This window comes from Microtus pennsylvanicus, chromosome 15 (assembly GCF_037038515.1).
Source record: "Microtus pennsylvanicus isolate mMicPen1 chromosome 15, mMicPen1.hap1, whole genome shotgun sequence".
In the NCBI taxonomy this organism is placed as follows: Eukaryota; Metazoa; Chordata; class Mammalia; order Rodentia; family Cricetidae; genus Microtus; species Microtus pennsylvanicus.
Genome location: NC_134593.1, coordinates 33700084 through 33713240, shown reverse-complemented (window position 1 = coordinate 33713240; position 13157 = coordinate 33700084). Strand labels below are relative to the sequence as shown.

Here is a 13157-nt window from a genome sequence, read left to right as displayed (position 1 = left end):
AATGGACACTGATAAGTCCTTTAGTCAAAATACATATAACTATTGCTCTCAGAAAATAACCCATCAAAAACGTCTCGGCCTGTGAATCCCTTAATTTAGGAACAAAGGGTGGGGTGCGGGTTTTTGAAAACTCTTCCTGGGGATGTAGGCAACAAACCAACAGAGCCAGAGATGGTCTTGAGCTGTGTTACTTGGTTTTATGATAACAAATGCTTGAGGAGTTACTCAGCTGAGAAAGACAGAAGTGAGATAAAAAAAAACCTGGTGAAAGCCAAGCCTCGGTCCCTCTCTAGTCTCCTTGTCCTTGTCCTCCCAGGCAGGGCAGGGACAGTGGCAGGAGGAGGTAGGCACGGCTCTCCAGAGGTGATGACAGGAATCTCAGGCCACCACAGTTGAACCTGCCTTTCTGTATCAACCCAACGAGCCCTTTTCACTACAAATCAACTCTTCGTAAAATGTGACCGAAATAAACAACAATAAATAAAATTAGCTTTTAGACAGGCCTCACTGGTTAGAGCTGAGAATAAATATTGGCCTTATCAGGTACTGTGTGAGCTTATTCTTAAACATTCTTTCCACGAAGGGTCTGTGTATAGCCTGGAGGCTTTATAGGAAGCAAGTGGGGAGTGGGGGAGGGGATGGGCCTTTGGGGCTTGCCTGGGAGAAATAGCTGGTGGCCTCAGGAAGCTAGGGCTGCTGACTTCTGTGGTGGATGTGGGCCTAGAGGAGACAGTTGCCCTTCCCCTCTGTCAATAGTTCTCTGGGGGACCATGGGTCTTTATTACTCATGTGCATTGCCTTCAACTGTCATGAAACTGCACATACCTTGTAACACAATACATGAACCGATGCTGAGGGAACAGGTGGGTGGCATGGAAGGAACACGCCCCTGCCTGTGGCCTGCTTTTATCATGACTAAATCACTAACCCTGTGGATTTGAGGCATGATAAGCAGCTTTTAGTGGGGGGAAAAACATTCAATCTCACCAGAAGAGGCCATGAGTGTTTTTATAAACTTAGATTTTTTTTTCTTAAATGTGTATGTATGTGTGGATGTCCTGTCTTTGGTCAGAAAAGGGGTAATCCTAAAGTTGGAGTTGAAGGTGGTAGTGAGCCACCCGGCATGGCTCCTCTGGAAGAGCAGCAGGTGCCTGAAACGACCGAGCCATCTCTCCAGCACCCAGAGGCTTAGCCCGTGTTCTGCCTGAAGCTAGCTAGCAGTGGCCCTCAAACAACTCCCGGGAGGTTGAGCCCGAAGAGCAGAGCCTTCTTAGCCTGGTGTTTGGTGTGGTGGTAATGACCTTGTCGCTTGTGGCGCTGGCCTGGTTAGGTGGTGAGACCTGTAACAGTATTGGAAAGATTTCAGTGTGCATCGGAAAGTAGAAATTTCTGGAAATATCCATCTCCCCCTGTTAAGTCAAAAATAAAAAGAAGGGCAGCTCCGCTGGCGCAGAGAAATCCAATTAGGTCAAATCAAGCCAAATCAAAATGCCCATGGTTTTATTAAGTACTGCACTCTTGGGTAGCCGAGGACATGGCGTGGAGACAGGACAGTAGGAAGCCCATGCAAACCCAGAACCATGTGTTTCTCCCCTGGGAGCCCACTTAAATACCCTGTGGGAGTGGTCCTGGGATTTGGAATCCGGAGCAGTGCAACTCCCAGGCCAGCGGGGCTAGGATGGATGCCAGGGCCTGGGGGCTACGCTCCAGACTTAACACCCCTCTCCCCCATAATCCTCTCTTCAGCAGGGGGTTGAGAGATACTTCCATGCTAAGGGAATTGCCTTGTTAACTTTCTTTTGGGCCCGTCCTCACTTAGTGAAATAGGATGTTTATAAACTGTTCTGCTTGTTTACAGTTTTGGTTGTGAGCTTAGCCTTTTTTTTAACAGCTGAGCCCTTTCCAGCCCCTGTTCCGCTTTTTGAAACCAGGTCTCACTCTGTAACCCGGGTGTCCCCTCCTAAGTGTCAGATTATAGGTGTGTGCCACCATGCCCAGTGGACACATTTATAAATATTTCACAATCACAAATTATGTTGTGAATTATTTACTCGTCACCTTTTAATAACCGAGTTCTCTTTTATAGAGGTGATGGCTACAGCGCCCTTCTCAGAGCTGAGAAAAGCCTGCAGAGCACCAAGGGGACCCTTATCCAACCAGTTTCCTTAACGGGTCCTTTCTAGGTGGGAGAGGTCTGTGGGAGGACTGAGAGAAGGCTGGTGGCCACTCCCTCTATCCTTAGAGCCTGGAAGAGTGTCATAGTCTGTTTTTCTAGAGGGGGCCCCCACCTTCTCTCTTCTGCTGGTCCTTTATGGGAAAGCTCCTCTGCCCACTTGGAAATAGCTTTCTTGCAGATCTGGGCCATGGGAGAAATTGCCAATGTGCTCTTTCTCTCCCTGATAGTTAGCTGGGCAGCTACTGCCTGCAGGAGGAGTCATACTGAGGTGTTGGTTAAGGGAGGGCCTCGATTAGATAGGTGCTTAGCACAGCGCCTGCTTTTTCTGAGCCCATAGGTTAAAGATGCCCTTTGGTGCCCAGATTCCTCCTTGCTGTATACAGGGGAGGTAGAATCTCTAGGATAGCAGGGCATGGGGTACGTACGTATCTCAGGGAGTTTTCATATATAGAAACACCCATGCGAGGAGCGTCTAATCCAGTTTATCTTGTTGTAGGATGGTTCTTTTCTGATTATCAAAGTCCTTGTAGGAATTTCAGAAAATATTGCAAACTGTGCAAAGGAAAAATAAAAACCACTTTTTTAGATACCCCTAAGCGCTTGCTAATGATATTTTGATAGGTTAGAAATCTTTCTTATTGTGACTTCCAGATGTTTTTGCCTGTAAATATGCATGCACGGGGCATGGCACTGAAATGTTACGCATGTGCGCACAGACACGTGGAAGTTTTTACCAGTCGCAACCACACGCCATTGGCTTCATCTGCAGAATAACGGGGAAAGAAAATCAGAGGAACTGTCTCTGTGGTTGGTGGCAGGACAGAGGCGATTTGTGTGGGGGAGGAGGCTGAGCTAAAGGACTGACAGGGACGTGTGGAGGGGCAACAAGGTTTCTTTAGTGGACTCTTTCTCTAAGTTAGAAAACTAAACGCCGGCAGTAGGAAGTTCAGAGACTTCTGTGTGAGCTCTTCGTGCAGAGAGGAGCAAAACTCCCTTCAGACTTTGTCGGCTACTCTGGGAAGCTGAAGCCTGGCTTCCAGGCATCCTTTCGCCTTTTCCCCAGCCCCCTTGCAGCTACTCAAGCTGACTGCAGTTGTAGCCACTCTTGTTTAAACTGTGCAGCTGAGTCAAGCATCAGAACTCCACCCACTGACTTAGAGGTTGCAGCAATTCTCTCCTGACCAACAGTGACTCGCCTTTGAGAAGCCGCACCCATGCACATGGCTATGTCTTACTTTTCACCCCCAGCGCCTCTCTCCCTCTTCGTGATTAAAACGAATGTTAAAACATCTCGAGTGCTGGAGAGATGGCTCAGCGCTGTGCTTCCAGAGGATCCAGGGTCAGTTCCCAGCACCCACATGGTGGTTTACAGTCTTCCAGTACCAGGGGATCCGAAGTTCTCTCCGGACCCCTGTACTCATGCGGTACATGTTCTTGGGCAAAACATTTGTAAACATTTAAAAAAGAAATCTAGCAGCAAATTCAAAATGTGCTTTTTAAAAAATGGCCAAGCAGTGCTTTTGGAGTATTTGTCCTGTCTGACTGAATTTCCTGTATATGTTGTCAGGAGAGGACAGTGACATCGCTCAGACAATGGTCTGTCCATGTAACAAAGCAATCGAGAAAATCAACTTTAAAAGACGAAAGGTTTGCGTTGTCTTTCCTTTAGAAGTTCCAATCTAGTCCGTAGACACCATTGCTTTTGTGCCTGTTGCGAGGCGCTACATCACGGCAAGAGCAGCGTTGTGTTCTTAGGAGGTGGTGTGCTTTGTTTGTTTGTTTGTTTTGAGACAGGGTTTCTCGGTGTAGCCCTGGCTGTCCTGGAACTCACTGTGTAGATCAGACTAACCTCGAAATCACAGCAATCTGCCTGCCTCTGCCTCCTGAGTGCTGGGATTAAAGGCGTGCATCACCACTGCCTAGCTGGTGGTGGGCTGTTAAGAGGCATCCTGTAGCTCTGGACCTTTGGGGACTACCTGAGCTGTAGCAGCACCTGCTTCCCTTGGTCTTGGTTTGGGGAAAGGTTGTCCTTCAGTCTCCTTCTGTCCTGTTCAAGGAGCTCCATGGTACCCTACTGTGCAAAGTCCGCCTCCTGCCAAGGCCAGCCCCCCCACCCCGTGTGTGTGTGTGTGTGTGTGCATGTTTGTGTTTATAATGCATGCCTAGGACTTGGGGAGAGTTGTGAGCTGCGGAGTGGTGATTTGATACGCATACCAGTGAAGTGGTTGTGCCTGGTGCCTAGCATCTTCCCGTCCTTAAGCAGCGGTCATCTGTTCGTGGAAACCTTCCAGTCAGTCCGTCACTGATCTGAAATATATGACAGACAGGTGTTGGACTCTTGACTCACCCGACTCTGCTTCAGGACCCCGAGCTCATTTTCTCTGTCAGATTCCATTTTTTTCAGAATTGTAAATTGTTTTCTTTTAAAAAAAATTAATGGTAATTTTAAAAAATTGGAAATAGTTTTTTACACAATATGTTTTGATTATAGTCTTCCATCCCTCAGCCACTTCCAGATCCTTCTCACCTCCCCACACCTAAATCCATGCTCTTTCTTGTTCTTTCTCTTTAGAAAACAAATAGGCTTCTAAAAAATAAGTAAGTAAAAAATAAAAAAATAAGATAAAAACCAACAAATGTACAGGCATAAACAGACAAACAAACAAACAAATAAAAAACAACACAAGCCAAAGAAAAAGCCCAAGAAACACATGTAGACACAGAAACACACACATCCACATATATAGAATGCCTTAAAAATCCCAAACTGGAAACCATAATATATGAGCAAAATACCTGTAAGGTTAAAAAAAATATTGTTCAGACTAAGCATTATGAGACCAAAAAAGAAAAGAAAAGAAAAAGGACTTCTAGAAACATTCTTCAGGTCATTTTGTGTTGGCCTTCTACTGCTGGGCATGGGACCTTCCTTAAAAGTGGTTTGAACATCCATTGAGACTCCATTGGAGAATGTTAATTTTTCTGTTGCAAACACTTATCAATTGGAGAGAGTTTCTGGGTTGGGGTAGGGGCTTGTGTCTACTTCCCCGCTTGCTACTGGGACCCCATCTGGCTTAGACTTGTCCAAGCCCTGTGCATGCTGCCATGGTCTCAGAAGTCCTCTGTGTGTCAGGCCTGTTGTGTCTCCACGACCTGTTTCCTTGGTATCTTCCACCCCCTCTGGCTCTTGCGATCCTTCTGCCCCCTCTTCTGTGGGGTTCCCTAGCCCTGACCGGAAGGATTTGATGTTGACATCCCATTCAGGACAGAGTGTATCAGAGTCTCTTACTCTCTGCACAGTTTCCAGTTGTGGGTCTCTGGCTTTGTTGCCTTCTGCTGCAGGAGGAAGCCTCTCTGATGATGGCTGAGCTAGGCGCTGATCTCTGAGTACAGTGGAAGGTTGTTAGGAGCCATTGTATTGCTACAGTCCTTTAGCAGAACAATTTGGTTTTCCCCCAGGTTCATGGCTTATCTGGTATCAGGTTGTTGGCCACTGGAGCAGTATCATGTCTGTGTTCCCTCTCTGGAGTGGGCCTTAAATCCAGTGAGAGAGAGGTTGGTTACTCCCCGAACTTTTGTACTTCTGCTGTACCAGTGTATCTTGCCCGCAGGTCACCACTGTAGACTGAAGGTTTTATAGCTGGGTTGGTTTTGACTTTGCTCTTTTGGTAGCAAGCAGAGTACTACTCTCCAGTACCATGGCACTAGGCAATAGGGATGAAGGCGCTAGGCAGGCACCAGCTAGGCTTCTCCGTGTTCAGTGAGTTGTGTTGGTGTTATCTCCAGCAATTGACCTTACTCTCAGTAACCTTGGTAATAGCCTGGCTTGGGTATGGGTTTCCATGGGGCTCTTATGCCCAGTAACTCAGATGAGATATAACCTCTTCCTGACACTGAAAGTTTCCCTTGGTGGCTAGAGATGTTTTGTTGTAGCTTTGTCTCCTGGCCATTTGATGCTTCCATTTAGATTTTTTCCACATTAGTGTATATTTTAAGAAGCTTCTACTGCCATAGATTTTTATATGACCCCTCAAATGGCCCTTAGAGTTAGCTGTTGCCCCTCCCACATTCCCTCCCTTATGCCACGTTTCTTTTTCCTCCCTGTTTGATGCTCCTGTTCCATCCCCATCCCCCAGTCAATACGTATTATTTCTTTTTCCTAGGGAGATCCTTCCTTTCTCCATAGTCCCTTGCTCTATACCTAACCACTGTGGTTATATGGATTGTATTCTGCTTATCGAAGACCTAATAGCTAACATCCACATATGTGCAAACACAGACAGTATTTGTTCTTTTGGGCTTGGGATACTTCATTCAGAATGATTCTTACTAGCTCAATCCATTTACCTGCGGATTTCCTGATTTTATTTTTATTTTTAAACATCTGAGTAATAGTCCATTGTGCAGATGTACCACATTTTCATTATTCCTTCCTCTGTTGAGGGACATCTAGGTAATTTCCACTTTCTGGCTATTATGAATGGAGTAACAGTGAATATGGGTGAGCAGGTGTCACTGTGTTAGGATGAAGCATCCTTTGAGAATATGCCCAAGAGTTGGCTAGCTGGTTCTTGAGATAGATCAAGTCCCATCCTCCTGAGGAAGTACCGTACTGCTTTCCCTAGTGGCTCTCCAAGTATGCAGTCCCACCAGCAGTGGGTGAGCAGTCCCCTTTCTTTCTATATCCTTGCCAGCATGACCTGTCGTTTGGTTTTACCAATCTTGGCCATTCTGGTTGGTGTAAGATTAAATCTCAATGTAGTTGCCAAATTGCATTTTGATATTTGTTATTCAATCTTGTCTGTCCACTCCTCCATTCTTTTTTAATGTGTTTTTTTTTTCTTGTGCACTTAATAATTTGAGTGATTTCATAGACAGAAGCATTAGAGTTTTTACATTTATAAAATATCTTCTCATGTTCACAGATGGGCATGGTGCCTCTGGCTATGAGGCAGAGGCAGAAGATCTTATATTTAGAGCCGGCTTAGATTGTGGAGGGATGCCACGGCCCCCAGGGTTACATAGGGAGCCCTTATCTTAAATAACCCAGAGAAAAATGCACTTGCCAGCCAGAGAACCCGCTCACAGGCAGCATCATGAAGTGGCCTTTCTGTTTACATGTATTCTTGTTGTATTGTCTTTACAGCCGCAATCAGCTGTCTGCCCTGCCCGCCTGCCTGTGTGGTCTGCCTCTCAAAGTCTTAATCGCGAGTAACAACAAGCTGGGATCACTGCCTGAAGAGATAGGTCAGCTCAAACAGTTAATGGAGTTGGTATGTTATTGATTTCTAAGACGCTCTTCTTTGCTAACTGATCCTAACCGTTAAAGGTCTTCTGAAGAACTTGGTTATAGATGGGCAGGGAGAAGGCTATAACCATCCTTTCCCACCACTATAACAAATACCTGAGATTGGGAATTTTATAAAGCAGGTTGTGTAGATCGCAGTGTTGGAGGCTGAAAGTTCATGACCAAGCTGGCCTTACCTGTTTGACCTCTGCTGATGAATTTCCTTATCTACAGCTGATGGCATCATGGTGGGAGCAAATGAGCAAGGGAGAGAGCATGTGACTAGACAGGGCGCCAAGCAGAGGGAAGGACCAGTTTTATGCGTTTATAATGGTCCACAGTCATTGGCCCTTACTGGGATCCCGCAAGCACTGTGATAACCCTGTATAAGGAAATGGTCTGATCACGTCCCGCTAGGCTCCCTCCTTAAAGGATCCCCTACCTCCTACCACCATCACACTGAAGACTTAAGTGTGTGAGCCCCTAGGACCAACATGGAAACTACAGCAGGCGCCTATCCTGGAGGTGTGTGATAAAGTCATTAAATGGGGAGACATGGTAGTGACAGCCGTGCAGTGCTGGGCTATGGGTCCTGAAATCCTGTGGATTACACCTGAATTTTACAGGCCTTGCAGTTTTGAAGTTGGCAGGTTGTGGCATCATAGCGACATGATTTTTGCAGATCGCATTTACATCCAAAAAAAGTATGGTTACGTCAGAAAAAATCTCTACTATCTAAGGTAGGACGCCATACTTAAAGACGTCAAAGAGCAGAAATAGCTGTGATTCTGTATGGAGTTTGGCATATGTGGAACAGTGCTGTCTCCAATCCTGGATATAAGCTGTGGGTCCATTATGCTGCGAGCTGATCTTGGCTAGGGTGTCCCTTCATCCCAGGTCCTGTCCCACACCTTAGTACTGTCACAGTCCTATCTCCTCAGACCCACAAATTACAGAATGTCAGAGCCCCAGTAGATTGTAGCAGTGGTATCATCCAGGCTCTTGACCTCTTGACCAAAAGATGGTACCCAGGCCTGCGAGACAATGATATATGGAAATTCACCGCTCATGGGAATTTGAGCTGAAACACTCTCATCATTGGCACTGTTCAGCAGACATCCAAAGCAAACCAAAAAAAAATGTGGTTTAAATGTAGCAGCGGCCATGTTTAAACAGTTAAAAGAAACAAGAGAAAGTCCTTTCTGTGATATTATATTTAACTCTAGAGAGGCAACTATGATCCCTGTATGTATGACGGAAAGCTATTGAGATCTGTCTGTCTGTACCCTTCTGTTTGTACTGAGCCTTTCCTACCAAGTCCAGTGTGCATCTTTCAGGGGTCAGTTGCCACACGTAGGATCTGCCGCACACTGGGTCTCACTGCTACCGAGGCTGGGCCACCACTTTCCTGTGACAGCTCTGAGGCCTTACTGTGTTAAGTTCTGTTGTCCCTGGGTCTGGGCAAGGATACTTTTAGTAAAAAGCATTTTCGAGGGGATGCAGTCAGTTGGCTCAGTGGGGAAAAGAATTTGTCACCAAGCCCAATAACTTGAGTTCAAATCCTTTGGACCTGCATGGTGGAAGGAGAGAACCAGCTCCCACAGCTCTCCTCTGACCTCCACGTGTGCACTGTGGCATTCAAAAACCACAACATTTATTTATGAAGTAGGTGAGATTTACTAACAGATTTTCCCCTTTAACCACAAAGGGGTGATGTGGCCTGCCTCGGTTAAGGTCATACACTAAAAATAGATTAATTTTCCTTTCCTTCTCATTTATCTTTGATTTAGTTTTATTTATTTATATATTTATTTAGCTTAAAATAGTAGTGTTGCTATAGCTAACCACGTCATGTCAAGATATTTTTAGTTATCAATTGGGAAGGAGTTCCCTGGAGAGCTAGATGTCGTATTTGAACAGGAGGCTTTTGTTTTTGTAGTTACAGATTACCAATTTGTTAAAAAAAAAAAAAAGTAAAGTTGGGCACTCCCTGAGCATGCAGAAAACTCACCATTTAAGGCTTGAGTGCCGAGGAAACCGCTCAGCCCCCTGGACTCTCATTCAGCATTGTTTGCTGGCTGTTTTGGAAAGGCTGTTTCCAAACATTTTCACATCAGAGTGTTTGGAATAGAATCATGCCCACTTCTCTTAAGTGTGGACGAACATTCCAGACTTCATGTGCACTTTAGGAACAGAGACCACACACTTCAGCCTTCAGAAGGAACACAGTGGTTCCTTCTTCTGTTTGCAAGGAAATCAAGCTGCAAAATGTCATTTTAGCCTTTCCATCGCATCGCGATACCCAAGAGTCTTAAGACAAACAGTGCCCCAAGTCAGCCATTGCCTTGCACAGCCAACACCCTGCACAGCCAACACCCTGCACAGCCATCACCTAGCACAGCCATCACCTAGCACAGCCATCACCTAGCACAGCCAACACCCTGCACAGCCATCACCCAGTACAGCGACCACCTAGCACAGCAACCACCTAGCACAGCCAACACCCTGCACAGCCAACACCCTGCACAGCCAACACCCTGCACAGCCATCACCTACCACAGCCAACACCTACCACAGCCATCACCTACCACAGCCATCACCCTGCACAGCCAACACCCTGCACAGCCATCACCCTGCACAGCCAACACCCTGCACAGCCAGTCTCTTGTACTTCCACCTTGATTCAGTCCCTGGTGCATTTATGGAGTCCTAACTGGTCCTTTTAGGCTCACTATTGATATTAGTCATCTAGAATATTCAGAACTCCTTGCCCACTCTAAATGGTTTCCTCACCGTCTCTTTCAACATAGATACTGTATATATGTGAGTGCTGATTTGTGGGGAAGGGAAAGAGAGAAAACTAACATTTGCTCAGCATCCACTTCTATCAGGCTGTTGTCTAGTACATTTACCGGCATCGTTTCATAAAGCCTCAGAACCGAGGAAGGCATGTTTACGTGTTACAGTTGAGAGTTGCTTTTGAAGCTGTCTACCAAAGGGGATGAAGGTTTGTGTCTGATTAAAGTCCACGACAGGATTGAGCTCAGTGCTACAACACTTGCTTGGCATGTGTGCCTCTCTAGTTTACATTCCCAGAACTACAAAGATAGTGTCTTAGTAGGGTTTCTATTGCCGTGACCAACACCATGACCAAAAAACTCATGGGGAGGAAAGGGTTTCTTTGGCTTATACTTCAGCATTGCTGTTTATCATGGAAGGAAATCAGGATAGGAACTCAAGCAGAGCAGGATCCTGGAGGCAGAGGCCATGGAGGGGTGCTGCTTGTTGGTTTGTTTCACACAGCTTGCTCAACCTACCTTCTTATAGAACCCAGGACTAACTGCCCAGGGATGGCACCACCTACCATAGGCTGGGCCTTCCCCCATTGATCACTAAATGAGAAAGTGCCTTACAGCTGGATCTCATGGAGGCATTTCCTCAACAGAGGCTCCTTCCTCTGATGACACTAGTTTGTGTCAAGTTGATATAGATAGATATATAGATAGGTACGTAGGTCAGTAGGTAGGTTGTTAGGTAGGTAGATAGGTGTGTGTATCTCTATATAATATATTAGGTGTTATATAATATATATATTAGATATTGTTGATAGGTGGATGGTAGGTGACATATAGTCTAAAGCCCAAGGCAGCCCCTCTCTACCTAGACTGTAGATGAGCGACTACTTTAGAAGGACTGTTTTCTTCTTCTGGAACTCCAGAGTTTAGTTTGCTGTGACATTCTTAATAAAGCTGTGGCAAGTCATGACTTGCAGGTGAGCAGGAGGTATTCTCCTGATGACTGTGGACAAATGGACATGTTTGAATCTTTTCTTACTATAGAACCTGGTCAGGTTTTTGGGGATCTGTAGACGTTTCAACTAAATCCCATTTAACTCATTCAAATATTTCAAACTTATTCAAAACAAGGTGTTGGGGGGGGGCGGTATAGTGTGTGCATGTATGTATATACACATGGTAAGATCTGTCTGTGCGTGTGCATGGGAGGCCGGAGAAGGATGTTAGGTATTCTCCATCACTTTCTGCTGTATTCCCACGAGACAGGATCTTCCATAGACACCAGAACTTGCTATTTTTCGGCGGGCCCCAGCAGTCCTCTCTCAGCCTTCCACCCCAGTGCGGGAGTTGACAGGTACACCATCACGCCTGGCCTTTAAGATTGGTGCTGGAGATGTGACTCTGGTCCTCCGGCTGCGCGTGCTCCTCCCAAGCCATCACACCAGCCCCTCTGCCTTGTTTTCTGAGCTGGGCCCTCTCTCTGAACCTGAGCTAGACTGGTCTGCCAGCCAGCCTCGGGAATCCTCTGATCTCTGCCCACCAGGGCTTGGATTACAGGCAGCTGATGTTGTGCCCAGATTTTTACGTGATTGCTGGAGGTGCAGACTCAATGCTCCTACCAGAGTTTCACTGGCTAAGTCATCTCTGAAGACATGGTTCTTTTTTTCTGTGCAGTCCGGCTAAATGATGAGGTGTGTTTGGTGAGCGGCGCTATTGTAAATGCCATGTGTTATAGTTAACCGACAGCTGTGAAGCATACCAGAAAACATGCTAACGGTTTGAGCAAGCATACTAAGAGCTCAGTAAAGTTGGGGCCTTTTATGGATGACACATTTGCCAAAGGCTCAGGAGCTTCCCACTGCTAAGTGGCTTGCTGGCCTTGTTTGCTTTTTCTCGGTTCTGTTGTCTCCCACTCCCTCACCACATGAGCATCCTGTTGTCCGTGCAAAAGAACCCAAGCCTGATTTGGAAACCTGCCTTTATACGCCTACCCGGCTGGCCACAGTCATTCTGGTTGGAAGATATGTTTCCAGGCCCTACCTCTACACACAGTTTTTTAAATTCTCTTTTCATGAACTGTTGGGTTTTTCTTGGGAATCTGAGCTAAAGGGCGAATGACAGACTTCTGAATAGAGCCCTCCCCCATTATTTTATGGCTAATGCTCCTGCCTCTGAGTTAAGTGTGGGATTGTGTGGCAATGCGCCTGCTGTATCATTTGTCCATTAGCGGTCTCTGGAAATGTCTTTGACCCCTCTGGTTCCTGTGGAAACCCAGGAGTTGCTCAGGGCTCTGCTGTGGTTTCCATTTCTGCCTATTTACTTATCAACTACAGGACATGAAGCATGCGTTTGTGGTATACGCAGAGAGGCCTGAGGTGAAGGGTCACATTAGAGAGACAAGGGTGTTAGGAGATTTATCACATCAAAGGTCGCTTGGAAGGGTTCGGGTTTAAATTAATATACAATATCCTCTTCTTTTTTCACGTTCTTACTGTAGGCACTGAGGGTTGTTTTATTACTGAAAACTGACATCACTGAGTCCATTATTTCTTGTTTAGCCAGTCAGTGAATTCTGGTGCTGAGAGGAAATTAGGATTATTTAACACTCATTTATTTACTTGTTCGTTTGGCTTGTGCAAGTCAGGAAACTCGGGAAAGTGAGTGCCCTCCTTCCGCCATGTGGTTTCCAGGGGCCAGGGACTGAGCTGAAGTCAGCAGGCTTGGCAGTTGGTGCCTTTTACAAACCGATGCTCGGTGCTTGGGTGCTCGTTGCTCCCTGTCTGTGAGCTCGCTGAGAGTAAGACACTTGCCGAAAGTCGCTCAGAGAGGCATACAAAAGGCATCTCTGCAGAAGGGCATGGTTCCGTGATGCCTGGAGACTGCTGATAATTTGCTTTCC

At 46.2% G+C, this 13157-nt stretch overlaps 1 protein-coding gene across 4 annotated transcripts in view; it reads left to right on the top strand.

Annotated features, from left to right (window-relative positions):
- The window catches only part of Lrch1 (leucine rich repeats and calponin homology domain containing 1), a 184990-nt gene that overhangs the window by 102917 nt on the left and 68916 nt on the right, over positions 1 to 13157 (top strand). For all 4 annotated transcript variants that reach the window (XM_075948993.1, XM_075948992.1, XM_075948996.1 and 1 more), the window contains exon 3: positions 7323 to 7449. In XM_075948993.1, coding sequence (XP_075805108.1) covers positions 7323 to 7449 — 127 coding nt within the window. The remainder of the gene's footprint in view (positions 1 to 7322; positions 7450 to 13157) is intronic.